The 26,111-nt window shown below is 38.4% G+C and overlaps 1 protein-coding gene and 1 long non-coding RNA gene across 2 annotated transcripts; one reads left to right on the forward strand and one right to left on the reverse strand.

The window, feature by feature from the left end:
- Positions 1 to 332: 332 nt before the first annotated feature.
- LOC117957782 (ribosomal protein S6 kinase beta-2-like) lies at positions 333 to 17,692 on the reverse strand. The gene is made up of 16 exons (XM_034893812.1): positions 17,421 to 17,692; positions 16,464 to 16,518; positions 15,932 to 15,969; positions 15,717 to 15,831; positions 14,805 to 14,873; positions 14,462 to 14,609; positions 14,157 to 14,214; positions 12,081 to 12,181; positions 9,144 to 9,234; positions 8,807 to 8,897; positions 8,165 to 8,272; positions 6,034 to 6,096; positions 5,589 to 5,666; positions 4,721 to 4,828; positions 2,187 to 2,299; positions 333 to 2,048 (listed from the first exon to the last, which is right to left on the reverse strand). The coding sequence occupies exons 2-16, from the start codon at positions 16,515 to 16,517 to the stop codon at positions 1,871 to 1,873; spliced, it is 1,413 nt and encodes a 470-aa protein (XP_034749703.1). The 5' UTR covers position 16,518; positions 17,421 to 17,692; the 3' UTR covers positions 333 to 1,870.
- On the forward strand, positions 16,890 to 24,851 carry LOC117957856. Its single transcript, XR_004659616.1, has 3 exons — positions 16,890 to 16,901; positions 18,108 to 18,110; positions 24,701 to 24,851. It is a non-coding gene; the product is annotated as an uncharacterized LOC117957856 (long non-coding RNA).
- The last annotated feature ends 1,260 nt before the right edge of the window (positions 24,852 to 26,111 follow it).

A 26,111-nucleotide genomic window follows, 5' to 3' on the forward strand; every position in this document is an offset into this window, starting at 1 on the left:
GTATCATGTGGAAACAGCAACAGTGGTGTTGCCATTACTTAGAATTCCTCATGGGGAAGACAGAAACTACGCACTATAGCTTTAATAGCAGTCTGCTTTTAGCACCGACTTAATGTAATGTAGGCCCCTATGGAATCACTTACAGCTTTATTATATTCTCAATTTTGCGATTCAGTCCATGCTTCTGTTGTCACGGAAACTATATGGCCCTACCTTAATGGTGCCATCTGTCTGTCGCTGGCCAGGCCCCTGTCAAAAAAGATGCTGGAAACAACTTTTCTAGGGGAAATCCTGGAATAACCTCCATTTGTTTGATTGTTTCCAGTGCAAGCACTTCACCAAAGAATACTTGCTATCTCCACTATCTCCATTTCCTCTAATTGCATATACACCACTGGATTGAGTGCAATGATTTTAGGCTGTATAAAGTAGTTAATAGATTGTTTAACCAAGACTGTAGTACATTTTCTTAAACTAAAATAAATTCTAATATTTTGACTTACAATCCCTGCTCAAAATAAGTTTGTCTCTGTTGCCTTGAACAGCTGCATGAGGTTAAGACTTGTGGACGCTCCACTTTTTTTTATATTGTCCTGTAACAAGATATGGTGACATGGGCGAGGACCTGGTTCAATTTTCTATAATCTAGGGAGTTATTTATCAAAGGGAAAAATCTTTTGGCAATAAGATGAACCTCATAAAGTTTCTGTGATACATCAAAGAGCTAAATTTGTCTTTGACTAAGCATGTTTGCAGTGACCTTACCCTGTATCACCCCTTACAGGTTTGTCAGGGCAATGACAATCAAACACGTCAATACTTTTATTCAATTGAGCTGGATTCCATGTGCAAAAAGTATTTTGTTCAGTGACCCAAAATTATAACAGTGACCCAAAATTATAACATTATAATTTGTCACTCTATTATAGATAGTGTCCTTGGTCCATTTGTACAATATGAGGATAGGATGTGTTAACAGCTTTGGCAAACGTCATGAAGATTCTCTGTTAAGAGGCTCAGAGAAATGAAAAACACTGATGAATGTCACAACATTTCCAGACAGAAATGTTCACTTAATGTGACATTCGTGAGTTATCTGTGTGCAATGTAGCATTTAATTCCGTGGTTTCTATTCTATTCTGTGCAGTCAAGATTTATCCAATAACCTGATGGCTGAAAGTTTCATAGTTCAACTGTAATGGAAAAGAATCAGGACTTCAATCAAGTGACCCTTCATCAGTTCTCCAATTAAACTTGTTCGAGAAGCCAGCGTTATTTACACATACTCGGTCATTGTACTAGCATGCAGGTACAAAATGAAACGCTGCTACCAAAATATCCATCATTTATCTGACCTCGACTGCTAGTGATATCTTCACTAAAGTTGGTGAAGAAGAATCATTGGTTCTGTTGCCCTGTCCAGTGCTTTTTGTAGAAATAGATATATGAAGTTATTGTTTACTATATATTAGTGCCACAGTATGAACTTTAAGTGCAGACTTATGGAAGCTGTAAATTTAAGCTTTACGCAATGAAGTGACAATCTGAGACAAAGTAAAAGCAGGAAAAGTGAATCTGTGTAGAGTGATCTACCTGTAGAAAGATAGCCCTATGACAAACAGGAAGTCCTGAACATTAAGCCTACAAGTGTTTCTGTTTTCAAAGATGACCGTGAGAAAGAAAAAGTGCAAAGGGAGAGCTTTCCACTTGTGATTTATGGCTTTTCAAGGACGTTGAAGTTAAACCACTTCAAAAAAAAGCATTAAAACCAGCAAAAACACTTCAGCTCTTTGTCTCACACTTACTATAAGCTATGAAAAATGTTATGACCAAGGTCTTGCAGCGGAGGTTGTCTCTTAAGATTTCCTTCTCATCTCTGATGTCCCTTCTGCTTCTTGTTCCTTGCGGGCGTCCTTATCGGCTGACTGGTACCACCGTTTTCCAGTGTCACAGGTACTGTAGCTGCCGGTGGAGAGATGGGAGAGAAAAGCTCTGGTTCTCCCTCAATACTGGACTTGAATGGTCCGGCTTGGGAGAATTTCATAGGACTGACAAAAATAGATGAAGACAAAAGAAATTATGGGAAATAAAAGATGGTTGAAAAGAAAGAAGCTACATTAAAAAAATACTGTTACTTCTCTATGGAAAATAAAGGTAAATAAAGTGTCTCTTGATGTGTGCGTTACCTGATGGGTGTGCGTGGGCTGCTGTTGTGTCGGCGTACATGTCGAGTTCTGGGTTCGAATGAGAAGCCTTCTTTTAGACTCTCAAGGACTGATGGAGCCACGTAGGTGAAACCCTGATGGAAAAAGAAAATTCCTTCACAGTCAATCATAGAAGGAAAGGGTTACCATGTTACTAGCTATCTTATCAAATTAGGTGTTTTTTTTTTTAAATACAATATAAAAAAAGAGCACTGCAGTGCACCAAAATAGGCATTGAAAAATTATTAATTAACCATAGGTGTGATCGACAAAGGACAAAAAAAAACAACAACAACAAAAAAGGAAAAAATACGGTGCACCCAACTCAAGCAAACAGCTAACACTTACCAGTCCCACCAGGATTTTGTGGACTTTTTTTGAGATTGTGCGGGTACTTTTTTAAAAGAATTGTGATTTGTTTTTGTATAGGCCTTAAAAAAAAAAAAAGGAAACTTTTCGTTTTGGGGAGAATAAAACTACTCTGGGCTGACCTTACCAAAAAGCCTCAGGAGGCTGCAAATATGATTTATGATGACTAGTGAATATAAGACAAAAAAATAATAATTTATTATTAATAATCAGCAACCCCGCCTGCTGCAGAGAGACGGCAGGATTGAAACAGCGGCCGCTTCAGTGAGATCACAATGAGAAAACGTTACACCCGATGTTAAAATGTATACAGGTTAGCAGGACGGTCTGAAATGTTTTGCATGGTCTTTCGCTGTACGTTTTGTTGGTAAATGTGAAATGTTTGAGTCACACACGTCTTGTTAAACAAGGAAATGAATATGGCCGCATACGTGTGACGTCAACCCGTTCTCATTCCCTCTTGGCCAGTGGCTCTCAGAGTGCACGTGGGACTACTGGGATTGGCTGAAGTCGCTGGAAACTCCGGTTATTGGTCAAATTTGTGAAAAAGTCAAAAATTGCAAGTCGCAATAAAGTCACAGTGATTGGTTGAATTTGCAAAATCCTGGAGGGACTAACTTATTAGACTTAAATTAAAAATATTGTCCCGTTGTCGGCTTCAGCTAAGAAAGAAATAGTTTGCCCCCACAGGTCCAAATTTCTTAGAAAGCATGAGATAACCTTCCCATTGTGACAAATGAATGGACTACTTGCGGAGTGACATGAAGACATGAATCAGAGGCACAAAAAACGTTGACAGCGGTGAGCGGTTATTATGTTTGTGACCCGTGCCTTGCGCACAGATTTGCATGATTTACGATCGACTGTCACCTGATGTGATTTGCAAATGCTCAGATTTAAATGGTTTACGGCATAACGTAATGAAATTTGTGAAATCCATGGAATAATAAACTTTTCTTATTATAAACAATAACAGAAGATGGAAATCATTTATAAAAACATTGCCATCTATGATTGATTGCTAACGTTACAGTGAGGGGGAAAAGTATTTGATCCCCTGCTGATTTGGTACATTTGCCCACTGACAAAGAAATGATCAGTCATGATGAATCATCACGAATCATGAATTGATTCCCATTTTAATGAGAGAAATATGTATTTGACCCCTCAGCAAAAAACGACTTAGTACTTGGTGGCAAAACCCTTGTTGGCAATCCCAGTGGGTAGACTTTTTTTGTAGCTGGCCACCAGGTTTCTACACATCTCAGGAGGGATTTTGTCCCACTCCTCTTTGCAGATCTTCTCCAAGTCATTAAGGTTTTGAGGCTGCTGTTTGGCTAGATTAGATAAAACTTTATTCATCCCCCAGTGGGGAAATTCCCTTATTACAGCAGCTTCCTACAGTAAAAAACTCAAACCTTCAGATACCTCCACAGATTTTCTATGGGATTAAGGTCTGGAGACTGGCTAGGCCACTCCAGGACCTTAATGTGCTTCTTCTTGAGCCACTCCTTTGTTGCCTTGGCCGTGTGTTTTGGGTCATTGTCATGCTGGAATACCCATCCACGACCCATATTCAATGCCCTGTGTGCTCTAATTTTAGCTCGTTACCTGTGTAAAAGACACCTGGGAGCCAGAAATCTTTCTGATTGAGAGGGGGTCAAATACTTATTTCCCTCATTAAAATGCAAATCAAGTTATAACATTTTTGACATGTGTTTTTCTTGTTATTATTCTGTCTCTCACTGTTCAAATAAATCTACCATTAAATTTATAGACTGGTCATTTCTTTGTCAGTGGGCAAACGTACAAAATCAGCAGGAGATTAAATACTTTTTCCTCCACTGTAGCTGAAAACGCCATTCAAGTGACAACCTTTGTTGTGTTTGATTGCTAACTCACTGCAGTGAACCAAATTCATTAAGTAGGTCAATTTTCATATTCAATATTTCTTGTAGGCTACTTGTCGCAAAGTGACGCATGCACAACTCACATCTGGACTCAACTTAAATCGGGAAGTGACAGAGCCTCCTTTTCAGGTAGGAAAATCCAGATTTCCAAAATTATCCAGAAGAATCACACCCCTAAATAACTATTTGTTTCCAGTAGACTGTGGCTTTTCAGTATAAAGAAGAAGATAATCTCACGGCAAAGGCAAGTTCTGCACTGTGGCTGAGTGTGGTATCGTCTGGACTGTCCACTGGTGTCTGTCTGGTAAATCTGGTGTCAAACTGGCTTACATCCTCGTCCGATTGCTAGAGACAGATGGGAAAACAGAGGTAGCCAAAAGGTTAAGTGTGTAAGTATGTATTGGGAACATGAAGAAGGTGTACAATAGGTGGTAGTTGAGAAGAAATAACTTAAAAATAAGAATATTTGCTGAATTGACTCTACTAACCCATAACCAGCATCCGAAAATCACCATCGCCAAAGCCACCAGACACCATTTAAACAAACAACACTTTTATCCTGTGTAGAGCTATCATATTTTCACCTGTAAATGAGTGAATTACGGGTTTATTTCAACCAAACCAGAGTGATTGTTTGAACAGTGGAAGGACGAACCAAGACGGCTTTTGATATATTTTGTTCCTCCCAGCTTTCAATTATGTATTTTTACAATGATAAACTTACGGTTTATTTAAATGGCGTCTGGCGGGTTTTGCAATGGCAATGTTTCAGTTTCATGATAAACAAAAAGTATCTTGTAAATAGCACCTTTTGTAGACATAAATTGACAGTGCGTATTTGGCCAATAGCTACTCAATACCGGATCAATTTCTTTTTTTGTGATTAATAATTTTATTTTTTAAAGATTATTTTTTGACGGCACCCCTTTATTTTTCTATCCTTTTAAAATAATCTGTCTCACTATCAATAAATTAGTCTGGACCTAGTTTATACTGGACCAATTTTAAAGACTGTTACCATCAGACACTTAACACACAGAGACCTGGGAAACAGGATCCTTGTTGGAAAATAATGGGATCAAAATAACAACGGATTTTTACTTACCAGTCGTGGCTTGTATGGCGGCTCCACTGCCTTGTTGAGCAGGTCAGTCCAATTGATATGCCTGAAGAACGGATGTTTCTGCAACGGAATAAAAGGCCTAATTTATATTTATATTGTTTATAAGCTCTGAACAAAAAAAGACGTGTGAGGACATCATCTCGGGCTATAGGAACACTAATCCCCATTTTTCAGCATGTTCTCACATTTTATAGACCAAACAACTAATCAGTTGAGAAAAATTAATTGACAATGAAAATAATTTTTATTTGCAGCATGTTTTTTATAACTACTTCATTATATCTTAGGTGCCTTTCCATATGGATTAAGTGAACTTGGATTTGTCGTAGCTTGTCCAGTCATAGGGAACCCATGTTAACGCCAGGTAGAAAGCTAACATGGTCTATTGGAGAGGGAATGTTATTAAAAAGGTACTGCCGTTAGATACCTGGATTTCAGCACAATCCGCCTTACTGGACCCAAGTCTTTGGGCTGGATTCTTCTTCAACAGCTGAAAAAAAAGAGCTGTGCATGTCACTATAAAGACTGATGATTGGGTGCACCCGAGTTTTGAAAATAATCAATCTCTTCTTTAAATTTACAGGATAAATTTACTTTCATTACATTGTTTTTAATGAGAAATCATACAAAGTAAATATCAAAACTAAAAGAAGAGAGAGACAGATTAATGAATCCATCACCACTGACTGTAATGCAATCAAAGTATCAAACTGTAGGTGATTTGGATCAACTTTATTTTTCATGTTAATGAATCCAATATTTGCTAGAATACTGATGATACTCAAAACTTTTATCATTAATATTCATATTTTAAATGTCAAATTAAAGAGAAATAAATAGTTAACTGTGTAGTTAACGGGTTATTAGTGTTTCTTAGTGTCCCTAGTCAACAGAAGCAACAGACGTGTGTGGACGTTTCTGTTGCAACAGAAGCTTCTGCTTCACATGAACACATTAACAAAAAAACAACAGGGGAGTTGTAGCGCGTCCTCTGGTGGACGAACTATGCAACGCCAAAGCTTATAACATGGTTGACAGTCCGTTTTTATTTTTTCAATACTAATATCAGAATAATTTATTTGTCATTATAAAGGATTCTGATGAATAAATATTAATAAAAATATATACTTTTATTTTAAATCATCCATTATAAACGGTGGAAAGCGGTCACACAGTGGCTGAAATGTTGCGTAGGCACAAACAGTGTTTAAACTTAAACCAAATAAAATTTTGACTTCTTTTGAAATAGGATTTTCCAGTTTTAACAGATGTGTTAACATAATAGCATTCCAACATTACTAACCTCATAAATCATATTTGTGGGTAAAAGTGATCTTTCTACATGGCAAATGGTTTACTAGTAAGTGTTGTAGAGTCATAGAAACAGTTATGACATGCATGCTGCTCATTCTGTGTAATTGAATCTAATTGAAAGGGGCATGTTCAACATAATAGCAGTGTTGTGTTCAATTAGTGAGGTGACCGATTCTGTGGAAGGAAGGAAAACGATGTGCATGTTGGTTATAGTGCATTTCACAATTAAATACTCAATACAAATGGGTTGTTCTGAGGAAACAGCGGACTTTGATTAAAAAGTTGATTGGAGAGCGGAAAACATTTAAAGAAGTGCAGAAGTAAAGCAAAACCTTGAGACATTTTTCCTTTTCTACAGTTGATGTTTGAGTTTGTAAAGAAAAATGTAACTCCTGTTGTTTTTTTTAACGGTCTAATATTCCTGTTTCTTCACTTTCAATTTTGGTCACAATGCATTGATATCATGGAATTAAAATCTATTCTAAGGACTTTGAGCATTATTCACTTTTTTCTTAAATCAAAAGAAAAAAAATCACAATTGTTCAAATCCAAAGGATGCCCAACCCTATCGTTTTAGGAGTAGCTCAATGTGTAGTAGGAACAAGAAAGAGAGTGACAGTGGATGCGCTCAGAGCAGAGACAACATTAGCAGTAAAGTTGTACAGTAGTAGTAAATGTACAGTGTAACCCCGAGTGAGAAGGAACTTCAGCCCTGAAGGCAAAATAAGTTTCCCCTGTGCCTACCGCCCATGGTTTGGAAGCTGAAGAAGGAACAGTTAACACAGGCTTTGTGTCATCACATTTCATATTAACTTTGGAAAATAAAATCAAACCTCCTTCTACATAAATTAAACTTTGTTTTTGCTGCATTAGGTCGGCCTGCACAACATTTAAAAAAAGAAATTTAGAAGCTATTTAAAATGTGCAGCAGTGAGAGGAGATATATTGTTTTAGCAAACTATGTGAAGATTAACTGACACTTGTTTGCCAATGATTGCATCATTTCCATTAGCAGTTGTTGAAAATAACAACATGGATTTATGTCTAGTTGTAAAGCCAAACACATTATATGTAAGACAACTAATCATCAACTAAAATGTACAATTGTGACAGCCCCATCTATGAGTGACAAAACAATGTACAAAATCTTTCTCTGCCAATGTTGAACTGCAAGAAAAGAACAAAACAATGATGTAACTCTAAAATTGTTCTAATTTGTGTCTGCGTGTGTCTGTTTTACAGACCTTCTTGATAAGGTCCCTGGCATCGATGGTCAGGTATGGGGGCAGATTGAGTTTACACTTCAAGATCTTATCGATGGTCTTCTTCTTGTTTCCAGCTGTAAATGGAGGCTGGAGGAGAATCACAAGAGGGAGTCAGTACTTAGTAAAGCAGATCACAACTACTGGTTTCCCTCATCTGTAATCAAGCACAGCAGCAATAACCAGCATCACTAATAAAGCATTGCTGAACATTTTACAGTAACATTAGGCTTGGGGGACAGCAAAACGTACCCATTGACAGTATAATGCAAGTAATAAACAGTTGTATTAGCATTTCATATTTGATAGATGGGATCTGACAGTCTGAATCCACCACTGGCAGACATTTACTGAACCTTTTAAAGTTCCTGTACTTGAGTTGTGTTAGTTTAAATTAATAATGTTGAAGTTCTTTCTTTCTCCTTTCTTACAGCTAGCCACTCTGTGTAATAGGGTGAGGGGTGAAGACCTCAAGCTCAACCAGCTACTCTTTCACAATAAAGAGAAGCAGATCAGGGTTATGTGGGCATCCAATGCGTCTGCCTCCCTTTAGAGGTACTTTGTGCATGGGTCTCCATGATTCCTCATAAATAATTACTATTCTTTATCACAGTTCTAACTTACTGATCCGGTCATCATATCGTACATCAGGGCCCCAAGGCTCCACCAGTCTACTGCTCTGTTGTGACCCGACCTGGTCAGGATTTCTGGAGCCCTGGTAAAGAAAAAGATACATAGAGAAAAAAGACACAAACACAAGCCTAAGTTATCAGGGTAAAAAAATGTGTTAGGATGTGTATGTGACAGGGCATTCAAAGCACATTGATTAAAACTGCTATTTTTTAATTTCTGTATTAGAAATTGAATTACAAAACTTTGCATTATTGTTACAGAGTGTATAAATGATGTGTGTGTGTGTGTGTGTGTGTGTGTGTGTGTGTGTGTGTGTGGTGTTACCCACATGTACTCTATGGTGCCACAGAAGGTGTGTGTAACAGATCCATCATGAATCGATTCCTTACACAGGCCAAAGTCAGTTAGCTTGATGTGTCCTTCATAAAGAAAAAAAAAACAACACTATCAGAATTATGTCTCAACAATGACGCAAAGGGAAACAGGAAACACGGTTCTCACAATCATTAGCCAATTTTAGGGTAGGAGTTGATCAAATTAAAATACTCAAAAGTAGTTTCTAGAGTGATGAGATCAAAATTCAAAGGTCACACTTTAGAATAACATAAAATCCTGATGAAAAAAAATTCAATATCAAAGCAGCAAAGTTGAATTTAAGATTTCAAGAGCCATAATTTAATTTCATTAAATCTAGATATCTTCCTATGGAAACACTTAGGAGCGTTAATTCAGCTACAAGGTCACATTTTAGTTACTGGGTTTTACATTCAGTTGATCAGTTTTTACCACAGATTGTATATAAAGCGTCTCCACTTCCTCCCACAGTACAAAAGGGATGTATCACCCGTACACCCGCATAACCAATCACAAGTCAATCCCAGTTGTCACTCCTGATGTTTCACCCCATTTTTATAGTATCAAAAACTCATAAAAAACAAACTTATCAGAAAAATTAACACGTGGACAAACATCAGCATGATAAAAACTATCTGAAATCACTGAAACCATCTTTGGGAAAAATTTCTTGGAGCTGTGTACTTGGGCCGTGTACTTTGACTTTTTTGTTTGGGCTATGTCTACCATGGATGGGGTGGGATTTATGACCGATACTGCAGCCAGCCACCAGAGGGTGATTGAGACATTATGGCTTACATGCACACGTCTATGCTGTTTGTGCTCAAAAACAATTACACACTACACACGAATGACAAAAATGTCAGCACCCCCAACCAGTGCGTGTGAGCAGAGTGGAGCAGTGAGAATTTCCAATCCTTGCTCACAGAGCTGTTTGTTCTATTTGAACCCTCAGGAGATAAAAACCTGTTTCCAGAGAAGTTAAAAATGAAATGAGGAAAGCCAAGTCTACGTACAAAAATAAAATTGAAAACCCGTTTAGCAGTGTTGACCTCAGAGGAGCCTGGAGTATAAAATCAATGGCATCCATTAATCCGTCTTCCTGTGAGCCCAAGCAGGTAATCAATAGAAATGGTGCAAACAGTGCTGACTTGGCTAATGTCTTTAATTCTCTTCTTTTTTGTTGAAAAGGACAGATTTTGAAGATATTTGCAAACTGCAAAAGTCTTTGGTACCTCTCAATGACTTTGTGATATCACGGGAAAGTGTCAACATTACTCAAGAAGGTGAATACTGGCCCTGACTATCCATGGTTGCTCCCTGAAGTACTGTGTTGACCACCTCAGTGGGGTGTTCACAACCCTTTTTCAGATGTGTAAGGACTGGAGTCAGATACCAATGATATGGAAAACATCTACTATAATACTTGTTCCAAAATCTAGCAAACGCAAAGAACTGAATGATTTCCAACCAGTTGCATTCATTTAACATCACTTGTGATGAAAATTTTATAAAAACATTTTGTTGTCTGCCTCACTGATGGCAAACTTGATCCATTACAGTTTGCTTATCAAGCAGATAAAGGAGAGGACGAAGTTATTTATTTTGGACATAAAACCTAGAAAAACCCAAATTCCATTACAGAATTTTATTTCTTTACTTGATTTTTCTTCAGCTTTTAATAAGATGCAGCCTCATGTTTTAATTGAGTGGCTTGTCTCTTATTTTAACTTACCTGATCAGATCTTAATGATGTTTTTAAACCTTTTAATAGAGTTCTTGTGAACTGTCACGGGTGAAATATTATCACCTCAGGGTGGTGTAGGCTTTTCCCAGACAGCTGTAAGACTTCAGAAGAGGGCAGCTACCATGTGAAAATTTGAAATGTTCTGCAGACACTGCCCTACTTTCTCTTCTTCAGCGGGCAGAATCAGGGCATGCCTGAATCTTATCAGCATTTTTTCCAAAGATGTGATGACAACTATCTGGAACTCAATGTTACAAAAACTAAATAGTTAATTATTGATTTTAGGAGGAATAGTCTCAAGCTTCATTCCAGCATCATCCATGGTGAAAACATTGACTCATAAATAGCTGGGAAACATATTTGACTCTAAATCATGAATTTGACAAAAATAAAGAATACACTTGGTGCAGAAACGTAAGTTTTTTTTTTCTCTGAGTAAATTGTATGTAGCATTTATCATTCCTTTACTGGAAATCCTTTACTTTTTTCTTGATTTGCTGGTTTTGCGGGTTGCCTGCAAAAAGCAGGATTAGCCTCATTAACGTTGTAAAGATCTGCTCTAAGATTACTGGACTTCAGTTACCAGACCTGAGCTCCCTCTGGAAGAAACAGATAGTCCAGAAAGCTAAGAGAATCATGGGTAATTCTGGCCATGTTCTTTTCTTGTAGATTCTCTTTAATGCCATTAATGCTATCTTCTGCCCCACCCCCCATGTAAAACCATTAGATACTTGAATTCTTTCAAACAAACAGGTAAACAACAGACAATAAGCAGAAGGTATGGCTGAATGTAAAGTGGCGTCAAATAAAGGTATTGTATAGTGCAGTTGCCATAGTCCAGAAAAAAATATTGCAGTGTAAGTGAGTGACGTTAAAATTAAATTGAATATGTAATTAAAATAATATAGCAAAAGTAGGTAACCATAAATAATATTGAAAAAGTAAGTACATGGTTGTATATTTATTATTTATCAATCTGTGTGTACTTTGCTGCTCTTGCCTGGTTTACCTATTTGTTGACCTGCTGCTAGTGACATGTTGGTTGACTGAATGATTGCGATGGTATTTATTCTGCTTTGTTTGTATTTCATGTGACTGGTTGACTGCAAAATTGAATTCCCCTTCAGGGATAAATAAGGTTGTTTGAATTGAATTGAACATTACCTTGGTGATTAAGCATGATGTTTTCAGGTTTGAGGTCCCGGTAAATAATCCCGTTGGAGTGGAGGTGACCCAGCGCCAAAGTGATTTCTCCTAGATAGAAACTACACACAGACATAAATGATGCAAGTTAGTTATAAGAGAGAGGTGGCCTAAACTGCAAAAGTAGGACTAACTAGACATGAAACAATGCATCATGATCATGCTTCAAGGGATACTTTGCAGATTTCAAACCATTTCGGGCCACACTATACAAGACCATGTCCAACAATACAGCCATAATAGCGCAAATATTCAAACCTCAATTCCAATGAAGTTGCTTAAAACATAAATAAAAACAGAATACAATCATTTGTAAATCCTTTTCAACCTATATTCAATTGAATACACTAGAAAGACAAGATATTTAATGTTTAACCTGATCAAGTTTGTCTATTACAAATATTCCCTCATTTTGAATTTAATGCCTTCAACAAGTTCCAAAAATGCTGGGACAGGGACATGCTAGTCACTGTGATATCTCATCTTTTCTTTTAAATAAAATCAATACGCATTTGGGAACTGAGGATTTTTATTGTTGCTTTGTAAGTGGAATTCTTTCCCATTCTTGCTTAATGTATGACTTCAGCTGCTCAACAGTCCAGGGTCGCCATTGTCATATTTCGACCTTCATAATGCGTCACACAGTTTCCATGGGAGACAGGTCTGGACTACAGGCAGGCCCGTCTAGTACCTGCGCTCTTTTACTATGAAGCCACGCTGTTGTAACAAGTGAAGAATGTGGCTTAGCATTGTCTTGCTGAAATAAGCAGGGACGTCCCTAAAAAAAATTTTGCTTGGATGGCAGCATGTGTTGCTCCAAAACTTGTATGTGTCTTTCAGCATTTATGGTGCCTTCACAGATGTGCAGGTTAGCCCTGCCATGGGCACTAAGAACCCCCCCATACCATCACAGAAGCTGTCTTTCGAACTTTAGCTGATAACAATCTGAATGGTCTTTTCCTTTTTGTCCCAGAAGACATGACGTCCATGATTTCCAAAAAACAATTCAAATGTGGACTCGTTAGACCATCTCATATGAGCTTGGGCCAGAGAAGCAGGCTGCGTTTCTGGGTGCTGTTGAGCTATGGCTTTGCTTTGCACGGTAAAGTATTAACTTGCATTTGTAGATGTAGCAACCGTGTTAACTGACATTGGTTTTCCAAAGTGTTCTTGAGCCCATGTGGTAATATCCTTTACATAATAATGTTGGTTTTTAATGCAATGCCGCCTGATGGATCCAAGGTCACAGGCGTTCAATGTTGGTTTTTAGCCTTGCCGCATACGTGCAGAGATTTCTCCAGTTTCTCTGAATCTTTTGATTATAATATGGACTGTTGATGATGAAATCCAACATGAAAATAAATTCCTTGCAATTGTACTTTATGAAACTCAGCTGTCCACAAAGAGGTGAAACTCGCCCCATTCTCGCCTGTGAAAAACTGAGCATTGTGGGGTTTGAACCCAGTTTGAACATTTATACATTGTCTTTGTAGTGCATTCAATTAAATATAGGTTAAAAATTATTTGAAAATCATTGTATTCTGTTTTTATTTGCATTTTACAGAAATTTCTTACTTTATTGGAATTGGGGTTTGTATGTTAACAAGACAAAGAAGCCGGCTGTACCTTCCTCCTTCTCTAACCACCAGAGGGCATTATTATATAAAATACAGAGGTGTTTTGCATTAGAACAAATACCTACACCTGACATGCAGCTCATACTCCCTACCTACATGTAGGTATACAAATGTATACAAAAAAAAACATTGTGTTCAGTGGATATGTAGCGTCCTGACAACTATTGAAATGATTTACAAGCTTCAGCTTTTCTATCTAAATCTCCTGCCTTTTTCTGTAATCATATCATCAGTTTATTATTATTTATAGTCCTATTTTTATTGTAAATTATTTTCTAATGACCTGGTGAGGTTTCACCACTAATCTATATATCTCTAAGTATAAAAAAAATCTATTTTGAAGCATTTGCTGGTTTTCCAGATTATGTGCAAGCCTTTACCCGGGGATATTTGTCCTTACCAAGCAGTGTCCTCCATGAAGATGCCTTCCTTCTCCAGCTGCATAAACAGCTCCCCTCCTGGTGATAAACCATACAGATGGGTCAGTGGCATTAGATAATCTTCCTCCTATCCATCCCTCTTTTTCTCCCTCCACCTCTTCCCTTTCCATACCTACAAACAACCGTATGGCTATAAATGCTAAAAATTAAGGTACTGTATCTCATAAACAGGTGTATGTGTACAAACACTGTTCCGTGGCATCTGTCTCTCCTATGTTTTTACCCTCCATATCTATCATTTCCTCCCTCTGTGCCACAGTCTTACCACTCAGACACTCCAGTATGAGGTAGAGTTTTCCCCCAGTCTGGAAGGCGTAGAGCAGATCCACAATAAATGGGTGCCTCACTGTCTCCAGGATCTCCCGCTCTGCTCGTGTATGGGCCGTGTCTTTAGCATTACACACTATCTTCGCCTAAAGACCAATGAAAGACAAGTGGGCACAGTAAAGCATTAAAAAAAACAAATAGAGAAAAGGGAAGAGAAGGAGAGGCAGGTGAAGCATGGTGTGGAGAGAAAAGCATGACGAAAACATGGAAAGATAGCAACTTCATGTTCCGTTTATCCTACATTGTGTGTAAGGAAGGAAAAGTGGACTGAGACAAATTACCTTTTTCAGGACCTTCATGGCAAATATTTTGCCCATCTGAGCACCTTGAACCTTCCTCACCTGGAAAACCTGAAAAAATACATTTTGTTACCAGTTGTGACAGCAGCGAGTGCTCGCACGTGTGGGCGCGCGATCCTGGCAGATGTCTAGTGTAGTTGGAACTACCGCAGAAGTGCATTTGAATACTTTGAGACTGTCTGTCGGTTCACAACTGTGCAAGATGAAGTAACAAGAATTTACAGGTGCATAGTTGAGATAAATATTTAAGCTGAGTTTGAAAATAGGTGGGATATAAGCGAGGGAGTCAGAAGTAGGGGGTAGAAAGTGAAGAAGGGGACATTGGCCTCCCCACACTTTACGGCACTAGCACAACTTGGCGTCCCATCCCATCACAAGATGGTTTCTAGTTTTATCATGCAAAACATATAACGGTACAGCAGGTTAAAGTAAAAAATGTAAACAGTACACAAATGGGAAGATCTGCGGTTTTATGTGTGGTCGTTGAGACTAGAAAAGCACTATATAAGAACAGTACATTACATTACATCCCAGCTCATCTAGTCTGCATGCTGAAGTGTCCATAGGCATGATGTTAAACCCCAAGTTGCTCCCAAAGGATGTTCAAATGTGCAAATCATGATTGGCACCTTGCACGGCAGCCTTGACCATCCGTGGTTGTATGTAGCGTGTCGCTTTTTACCATAATCAGTAACTAAGATTAGGACTGTGCTGAAAGAGATATGTTATGTGGTGTTGAAACAGATGTGGATGAAACAATGAACAATATAGAATGCTGCGTTTTGGAATTACTTTTAGTAGTATTGTAGTTAAGAGTAAAGATGTTACCTTAAAAAAAGATGTCAAATGTGTACACCAGCTTGCACACCACGGTGCTTAATCACAAACACACACCTTGCCATAGGCTCCTTTTCCCAACACAGTAAGCAGCTCAAAACAGTCAGGTCCAACTCTCTCACTGTCTCTGTTGACACTTTCACTGGTCAACTCCACCTCCTCTGTTTGCACACTGGGATAGCATGACACAGAAAAATTAGCAGTATTGGTATAAAAACCTTTGTACTATTTCAGTATCCATTTTTTTTTAGTATATATAAAAATAAACTTACTTCTCTGGTTCTGTCACAGTAAAGTCACAGACATCATCCTACAGATGGGAAACCGCAAGTTATTGAGTTTGAACAATGTTAGAAAATTAAGTCCATTTTCATAAATGATTACTTGTTAAAGGTTATAATGCAGCTCCGTGTCATCTTTGAGTGGGCAGTGTGTTTAGATTAACAGTGTTTGGCTTCCCTTCCTTGCCACAGTACACCGTTCATCTACAACAATTGCCCACACTGCTATGACACAGAGCTGGATTTAACTCAGCAAAATATCTTAATTTTTGTGTAAACCACAGCCAAATGTCCCGTAAAACACAGAGATGTATTCCAAGTAGAACTAATGTGTTTGTGGCAATGTACCCAAGCTTGACTTGTATTAACATGTGTACATTGTGCACAGAGACAAGTATTATACAGTCAAACCATTTCTAAAGCAGAAACAACCTGTGATGAGGCAAACGATTTGATTTCTCATTCCTGAGTATTTCAGGTAACTGATCAGCAGTAGTCTTATCAATGTCTGGGGGATACAGACCTCTGTATCACTGATGTCTTCAGTCTCCAAGTCTATGTCGAACACCCCTGCCATCCTGAAACAGAGATTGTAAAGTCAAACAAGTCTGTGTTTCATTCAACCACAGGCTCATTAACACGTAATCAATGAGGAATGTAACATTCATTTTATCTTATTATTATATCATGCTGATCAAGGACAATTTAGCTTTTTCTAAATTACCACCTATGATTTTTTTTCTAAGGATCTACTGAAGTTATATGACCACAAACAAACAACGGACCCAGTGTTCCAAGAAACGTTGAAACATAACCTGCTGGTTGAGTTTTATGTTAAACATGTGGGTTAGCCTGAATTCAAAATACTAAACCCACCCAAAACATAACGACAGCCTAGCCGGTTTAGTTGCAGTTTGCGTCCCAACTTCCCCGGAACGTCCCCCTAACCCTAACCACTCGAGTTCAAATGCCTAACCCCAACCAATCTAACTGATTCATAGAACGGGTCTTGGCGTGGCCACAGAGGAATTTGGGACACTAAACTGCACGTATGCCAGCCTATAGCCTCTCCACCAAACAGTTAACATTACAGCTAACGTTACACCTTTCAGGTAAAACAGACATTGACAACAGTGTCAATGTCTGTCTGTGTCTTATTTATCTTGTTAGGTTACACAAGTTAAGTACGTCTCATAATCAAATCCTAAAATAGCTAGCTTAACTTTTCACAATCGCATGCTAGCTCTTCAGGTTGATACCAAACCAACATGTTAGTGTAAGCATTGTTCAGTCAGACTGCTTTAAGTTTTCGTCGACAATAAGACTGAGCGTTTGTAAGGTCACTTGGTTTTCGTGTAAAATCCCCCACTGGTTAAAACTGGCTGAAAACAGTAAATGTGAGCCAAGACTACGTTGACAGCTGTTCTGTCAGGTAGCGCGCTAACAAACATGCTAACGTTAATGCTAACTGGGGTTTCACCTGTGAACACTCCTTCATTCGGGGGTTCCTTATCCAGTACGCAGTAAAATAGTTTAAAAACCACAGCAGTTTCTATACACTAACAGCTGCGACCGCCATTTCTTTTGTTATACTTATGTCAACTAACCAGCAACAATACACGAAACTATTTAGGTTCCCTTCATCCTTCTAGCTATCCCTTCTACTATATAGTCCGTAGTCTTCGGTCCAGATTTGTTCCAAGTTGTCGCTTGTTGTCGCTGAGCGCACCGAGAGGACCTGTAACCTTCTACGTCATCTTTCTCTTCTTCTGTGTATTTTAACGGCGGTTTGCATCCACTGCGTTGCAGTACCGCCAACTACTGGTGTCCCATTTCACCTACAATTGCCAGCTAGTTACCTCCTGCCTTGTTATGTATTACACAACCCTGTTGGATACACCCACATGATGAAAAGCGTACAATTTAAATCAGTCTACGTCTGATGAGGACAGTCTCCTCTTTCCTATTTCCTCCTCCTCTCATTACATCAACAACATCATTTTGGATGTTACATAAATGTCTTCCCTTTAGTTGTTGTTTCCAGGGCTGTTGCCACTTTTTGTTTATTACCTTCCACACAATGCTCTTTCCTTCTGTTTTGTTATATATAATATAATAATATAATAACGGTGTCTATGTGTCCCCTCCTTACAGCTTGCTTGGCTAGCTTGTCCACCCTCTCATTACCCAAAATGCCTATGTGAGCTGAAACCAACATGGATATACAATATTAATATCTAGTCTTCTTATTCCTGCTTGTGCTGTCATGATTTCATAGAGCAAATCCTGTTGACTAGATGTTTCTGATCTTAGATTGTACAGACTTTACAGACTTGGGCCTTCTTTGGTCTATAGTGTCCCACCCATTGCAGAGCCATCAACATAGCATGCAGATAAACTGTTGACAAATTTGATGTTCTTCTACAGTCTTCCCCTCTGTAACTTGCAACTACAATAGCAGATCCAGTGTTTCCTGTTTCTGGATCCTTTGATCCATCTGTGAGGATATGCAGATTATATTTAATTCATAAAATTCACTCACCAGATCTATTCTTTTTCCTCGCCTTTAATTAATTCCACATTCACAATCATATCTTCTATCATCTACACAGGCACCACAGGCCATATTACAGTTTGAACAAACTTAAGTCTCTTTCCCCTGCTTTCCCCATCCAACCAAAGCTCAATTTCTGTGCTCTTTCTCTCTCCCAGCAGTTCTGTACACTTTTTGCTGGATGAGCCTCTTCATGTCCCCTAAAATGTATCCTGTAATTTGCCCTAAGTTGACATTGACATAGCTCTAATGGCATTTCTCATGCCTCAAATTGCAAGGCGCACTATGCTGATGTTCCATACACACTCAAAGCCTGAGCCTCCACCCTATCCAGGCCCGCAAGCACAGATTTGGCAGCTGACCTATATACTACACTTCCATAGTCCAGCCTTGACATGATTATAACTACATTTACACATATTTCATTGCTTCAAAGTTAGTTGTTCATTTTACCCCTCATGATATTGATCACTTTTTTTACAGTTATTGTCACCTGTCTCACATGTTCTCTCCCTATTAATTGAAAGTGCCCATATTATGGAAAAAAATCATTTCTGGGAGTTAGGGTGTTGTTTTGTGTCTCTGGTGCTATCCATGCTGTTTTGAGTGAGACACGGTTTCTGAATGTCCTCTGTCTTCAGTCTCCGGGTGAGCTGTTCAAAATCTGCACGGCTTTCTACGTCACTAGCCGAGACAAGGTGGCTAATCGTAGCATGCTAGCTCGTTCTCAATGGCAAAACACTGCTATAACACACACTAGTTCATCGTAATCTACAAAGGAACTACTTTCATGTCCCTGATCTACAGGTATTCCACAAGTGGCCCTCATTCAGAAGAAGTCTCCCAACTAATCCGGCCTTGGACTGACCAAAGTTGGAAAAAGCGTTATCTAGCTGATGATCTTTGCTAGCTACTGAGCATGTGAGACTCCCAACAAAGATAGTAAAGAAGCGAGATGTCTCACTCTGTAGCTAAAACAGAGACCTAAACACAGGATCTGCAACAATGTGCAATACAACAAAAATATGGTGTTTTTTGAAAGTCAGACCATGTAAACCTGTTCTGGTACAATCTCAAAATACAGTAATGAACCTGAAAATGAGCATAATATGGGCGCTTTAAGCTCAAAATACATTCCCAAAAAATTCCAAGTCTCTTCTCTCTCAAGTTTACTTCCAATGTAACCTTATTATCCTTTCTAATTCTCTTTTCTGTAAAAAGCTAAAAAAGTTAAAGTAAACTTTGTTTTCTCCAATGAGCACCCTATACTTTCACCTGGAAAACCTGAAAAAATAAATTTTGTTACCAGCCATGACAACGTGTGTGTGTGTGTGTGTATGTGTAATTTAGTGCGATTTGTAAACATAACATGGTCAATATTAATAAACTGGGAATAGACCATATACTGTATGAAATATGATTCTTCTCAGGTGCTGACCAGGCCCCCTTGTGCACAGGGCTTTAAAGCCACATGCAGTGGAATTGCAACTTCCGTGTTTGTCATGTGATGCCATGGGGCCCAGTCTGCTGCTTCAGGAGACCCCTGGGCCACCCAAGCCACCGAAAGGCTTCCATGTTCAGTTGAAAACAATGGAGTAGAAGCGCTGCTGGGTCCTGGTGGTCATCACACAGAGGTGCACTGCACAAGCACTGTGCAAGGTGTTCTGTGCTTATTCCATCACTTATTGTAGAATCTGGTCTCAAATTCAAGTCTTCTAGTTTGATCACATTTTACATATATCTCACCTCACCCCTTACATTGTTCAGTATTAACACAGAAGCGACATCTTTTGCAGTTCTGTTATCAGGGTAAATGTGGCTTTAGATTCCCTGGTATTTGTGGTTTTTAAGTTGAAGTCAGCCCACACCGGATGTTTTGAGACTAAGCATTCAAACTTGTGTTTATCCCTTTTTACTCATGTTAGTACAATTCAGTGCTTTACATGTGTGTAAAACTAAAACCGTAAAATTATCAAGACAGTAAGACAATAAAAAGTGTGCATACAAAGATGATTAAAAGTAACTTAAAATAAAAGTGAAAAAATGTAAACCAACAAAAAATATGAGACAGGGGAAAATAGTTTTTTTAATTTTTTAAACTAGGACTGTAAAAATGACATGCTCATTTAAAAAATAACCCTTCCACCACATTACAAACATCAATATAGTACAGCTTTCTGTATAATGTGTTTTAAACTGTAATTTATCAAACTAGAATACATAGCACAATAAAGAAGAGGATATTGTGTTGCATTTTCTTTATTTTCCTCTTTTAACACAGTAAAGTGAAAGAAAAAAGTCAAAGTATTGCTGTTATACATTTCAAGCAAAAGATTGGCTTGAAAATAGTTTTTAAGTTAGCAGTTAAAATATGTTTAGCTCCCTCTGATTCTCAAGCAGACTTGTCCAAATGCTTGAAGCTTAAAAAAAGGAAAACTTCTCTCATGGCCAAAGTGAAAGTGGAAACAGATTAAGAGACTGGGTCCAAATATAGAAGTGGGCCTTCAGTGGAAAAAGGGGCTTGGCAGCTAAAACGGAAGTCTGTGGTCCGTTAGACCATAATGTCACAGATGGAAAGAAAAGAAAGATACAAGAAATGAAGTCTTACTGGATTATGACGATTCTTCTTGGTGAGTAATACAGTAAATATACAATCATTTTGGATAGACAGACAGAGAGTAAATCCTAAGGTATCGGAGGAAAATGTTTTCACTTAGCTGAAGGTTGAGTCCAACATACTGTCCATGAAACAGTGACTAATGATTGTAATGACACAATTGCAGCTTGATTTGTACTCAGGTGGTAGCAGAAGGATGGTTATGTTTTATGTTGCCTCTTTGGTCAGTTCAAAAGTTAAATGGGAGCAAAGTATGATAATGTAATTATTGTAATCTTGTCTGAGAAAATAGATTACAATATGACTACAATATGACAAAATTACGGGAAGATATACAAACATAATAGCCTATGATTGGTAAAAAAAAAAATCAACTCTAATATGTAGGTGAAACAAACATAGTGTAAAGAAAATAACTGCAAAAAGGCCTTTTATATACACAAATAAGTTTTAAGAAGAGATTTAAATTCACGAATAGTAAAGAGCCCAGGTAACATGACGTCAGACTGACGAGCTTTTGTAATTGGCCTTTTTGCAGAAGAGGAGAGTCAGGAGAAGGATTTTAAATTCAATCCTGGATTTTACAGGAAGCCAATGCAGAGAAGCTAATACAGGAGAAATATGGTCTCTTTTCTTAGTTCTCGTCAGAATACACGCTGCAGCATTCTGGATCAGCTGGAGAGTCTTAAGGGACTTAATTGAGCATCCTGATAATAAGGAATTACAGTAGTCCAAACGGGAAGTAACAAATGCACAGACTAGTTTTTCAGCATCATTTTGAAACAGGATGTTCCTAATGTTGTCAATGTTAGGAAGATGCAAAAAAGGCTGTTCTTGAGGTTTGTTTTAAGTTGGCATTAAAGGATAAATCCTGATCAAAATGACATGCAACAAAGGTTCACAGGTTGGACTCAAACCCCTGACCCGCCGCGTTGATGCGTAAACCTCTACATATGGGTATGCACTCTACCAACTGAGCTATCCAGGCCAGATTCTGCATTCATTTACAGATATCTGAGTGTAAGAAGATCTATTAATCCACTTAAAGGCCATAATTTATTTTAAAGGTCCCCCATTTTAACATTTTAAATCATTTCCTGATGATGTTGAGTAACCACACAATTCGCTACACGGGGAGATTACATTGCCTTTTTTTAATGTTGACAATAGTTGTAAAAAGTAAATGTCAATTAACTGTTAATTAGATGTGCTTCAAACATGATGTCCATTTGATACACTTTAGGGTTTTTCACCATGGCTAGTTTTTGGATGTCATTTGTGCCTGCGGCTGAGGTCCAACATGTCCAGTACGGTTCAACAGTCACTCTCGGCTGTAACATCTCCTATCTTTATGATACAACGTGGCTAAGGCAGAACCCTGATCTCACCCCCACTGTAGTGCTCCGCGCCAGCCTCAGAGACGGACAACCAGTACAAGGTAGAGAGCATGATATCAAATTCTGATTAGAACAAATATGGTCCCTGGATTGGGTTTTTCATTTAAAGCCTTTGGTTGAATATTAGCTTGTCATTTGACTCCTCTTAATATGCAGCGGTTGAGTATTCTGTCCTCAGGAGACATCTTTGCCAGTCCTAATGACAGAACATGGAGTATTATTTGGTATGCTTTAACTGACTACAAGTTTTTTTTAAGGGTTTCAGGTCAGCTCTCATTTCTCAGTGGAGTTGAAACAAAGATCTCTGGCACTGAAGATCACTAGCGTTGAGGAGCGAGACCTGGGGTTGTACTACTGTATTGGCAATGTGAACACACATTTAACAGTTGGGAGAGGGACCATACTTCAAGGTAAAAGAATATATTTTACATTGTGGTAACTATGTAGGCAGGCCTGGTTTCAAAATTGCTTGTAGGAAGTATAATGGTCTTTCCTCAAGGCCGCAGATTTCCCTGCATGTTTCTTACTTGTAGCCACCGTAGACATCAAAAATAGGGGACTGGCATGCGTGATGTTGGTTTGTGGACTGCATCTTCCTTTTTTGCAAGTGGATGTGTTAATTTTTGACGCGAGCGTGGAGCAAGGGAGGATGATGCGGCCAAACCAGTGTCAATGGTTGCAATGGCAAGCAAAAAACTAAGGCGGAAAGTTGCCAATGTACAACCCTTCAAAAGTGAGTGATCCAGTGGAGATTTACAGTTGGGTAAACGCAGCCTTGTAAATGTCATCAGGGTTGGACTTTAATTAATCCTGAAAAGTTTCAAGCCAACTGGACAATGTACACTCAAGTTACACCCACTTCCTCTTTCAATGGCAAAACGCGCAAAATGTCCACCGCACAAAAATGCCATTGTTTCAATGGCGAAACGCATATAATATGGGTGCCGCAGCAACAGCCATTCCCTTTAACAAAAAGTCTTTCTTTTAATAACTTTTCATCTTTAATGTCTTAAAATGGCACAGACCAAATTTGAAGCTGATTGGTTCAAATCTCTGGGAGGAGAAAGTACAACATGTGGAAATGGCCAAAATTGCACTAATTTCAATTTAAAACAGAGGTTTTCCTCTTGGGTTTTTACGGTATGGCCCCATTTACATTTTCTTGACATGCTTCATTTGTGTACGTGTGTGTAAGTTTCGTGAGTCTGCAGGGACTCAATTCTTTTAACTTTGTAGGGGGCGCAAGCAAGCCATTTTTGTGATCCTATTCCCAAAACCCTTAAAATACATACATTTTCAGCAGAATTGATGCAACCACCAATTTTGGTGAGTGTTTGAGTATGTTAAGCCCCTCAAAAAGGCGATTCATTTGCCGGAAGACAGAAGAATTCCTTTGTGTCGGTGCTCGGAACCTGATAACAATGCAAATAAGAGATGCGTTGTGTCAGAGCTGGTCCTAGTCTACCACACTGAAAGACTTGTCATAATATGCAACATCATACAACCAGCAGAGATACAGAGCTGCTGTTTTGCAGGAAAAGTGGGATTATATGAGTGTATCAGTTTTCAAAAAATCGTGTAACAGTCATTTTTGCCTCGGCTTAATTTCCTCTCTCTCTGTATTTCCTCAGTTTCATCTCTAGGTTCCTCTACGTTTCTCTTTCAACACTGGCACTGTGTGGGTGTGGGTTTTGGGCTGCTGATTATGGTGCTGGCTGTTTGCATCACCCACTGGAAAGCAAAGTCCAACAAGGACAACATCAACAAGACTCCAACTGCTTCCAGCACCAACAAAGACAATCCCAACAGCAGCTAATGTGGAAGACCTTTTTTACAGCAGACAGACATGTCATGTTAAAAAGCTGCTTGATTATAATGATCCTGAACCCTGTTTTGTGAACCAAACATGACCTCTTGGTCAACTAGACAAAAAAAAGAGACAAAATGAGGCATCACATCCTTTGTCCAACAAAGGATTCAGCTGCTTAACAAGCCGTGAGCATGGTCTAAATTTGGCACTTTCTTAAACCAAAATTTGATGTTTCCCAAATTATGCTTTTAATGATGTTTATGGTGATGCATATGTATCACATTCATCATCAGGTGGTGAATCTCTGACTTGCCGGCCCTTGGCGAAGGCCATATATATGCTTTAATATAAAAAATAGGCTAACGATTGTGTAATAGGCAAGACTGTCGCATAGTAGAGAAATTATCGAACAGTAAAGGATAACCTCACAGGCAGGTTTGACTTACATTAGCTGTTTAGGTTTAATTACTAATGTTAACCATCATTTTAGTTAACAGTAATTAGCCTGTGCCTATGTTATCTCCTAACGAATACCTACGCTTTCCATCTCTGAGTTGAGATTTCTCTTGGTACAGCTACCAGAAGACTTCACTCATTGGAAAAGTGCTTCTAATATCCTTTAGTGGTCTCTGTCCAGAGCAATGGGATCTGTTGGTCCCTTTCTTTAACTGTCTATGGAAACAACACAGACAGGACATAACAGTAGGCTGCTACATTTAATTACAGTCGGTAAGCTAGTGGGGCAATCATTGTTATTGTAAATGACCCATTTGTCATCTAATGTTTTTGTTTTTTTTCATGCACCTGTAATTAATATGGAGCTAGAACAGTGACAGTATTCATAATAGTGAAAATAAAATTTGGCATTGAAACAACAAATATTGGCACTGAAAAATGTTGAACTGATATATAAAACACAAACATCAAAAAGTAATAATCTCAAAATCCTATTATATAATTTCACTTAGACATTTCATTGCATGATGATAAGTTTTCCAATGTCGATCTACATTTTTTCTTTTTAGATTTTTCTATTGTCACTCGTTTTCAGTTTCAACTTTTCACTGTTTTGGCATGGGGAGGAGGGGCCTGAGGGGAGGGACAAAGAGGCCGTGATTTATGGGTAATTTACTGGCGAGAGACATGTCTTCCACAAGTTCATCTGGAACCTCCAAATCTCAAGTAAGTCTGTTTGTCTGTGCTGTTAGCAGATGTTAGCACTGTTCTCTTAATACATCCCTGTTAGTACACGTCAGCTAACTGGCTTATTTTAGCTGAATCCCATGTCTATCGCTAACTACGAACTGCCTGACTAACTGCCTTAAATGGGTTTTCACAGTTTTAGAAGATGTCAGTGAATGCGTGAACCACAGCCCGCTTTTATGTGAAATAAATGGCAGAGATAAACAGACTTAATTGAGATTTTGAAGTTCCAGGTGACCTTGAGGAAAACACTGCAGGTAAGCGGTTATTAGTAGTAGCATTGTAGTAACAATACCATCGTAGCAATGACAACTGGCTTGTTGCTAGATATAACCAGGCTTCAAAATTAGTACCATACTAGCCAAATGGTGGTAGAATATGCAAGTGGATGGTAAAAATTGAACATTCAATAGCCATTTGATGGATATAAAAGTTAATTTTTTAACTAGACACCAGTCCCATAATGTGAATAAGGAAATACGAGAATTGTTTCAGATAATGTTTCCCAAGTCTGATGTTTTTTGTTTTGTTTTTAATTGTGTGATATAAGTATTAATTGAGGCCTATAAGAATTTAATTATATGAATAAG

This window comes from Etheostoma cragini, chromosome 2 (assembly GCF_013103735.1).
Source record: "Etheostoma cragini isolate CJK2018 chromosome 2, CSU_Ecrag_1.0, whole genome shotgun sequence".
NCBI classification, from domain to species: domain Eukaryota; kingdom Metazoa; phylum Chordata; class Actinopteri; order Perciformes; family Percidae; genus Etheostoma; species Etheostoma cragini.

What these genes read in the sequence shown, in the direction of transcription:
- LOC117957782 (XM_034893812.1), bottom strand. Translation starts at nt 16,517, where the DNA reads ATGGCAGGGGTGTTCGACATAGACTTGGAGACTGAAGACATCAGTGAT. An exon ending in CCATGAAGGTCCTGAAAAAG is followed by an intron (nt 14,610 to 14,804) that starts GTAATTTGTCTC and finishes ATTGGTCTTTAG; the next exon opens with GCGAAGATAGTGTGTAATGC. An exon ending in CATACTGGAGTGTCTGAGTG is followed by an intron (nt 14,215 to 14,461) that starts GTAAGACTGTGG and finishes GTTTATCACCAG; the next exon opens with GAGGGGAGCTGTTTATGCAG.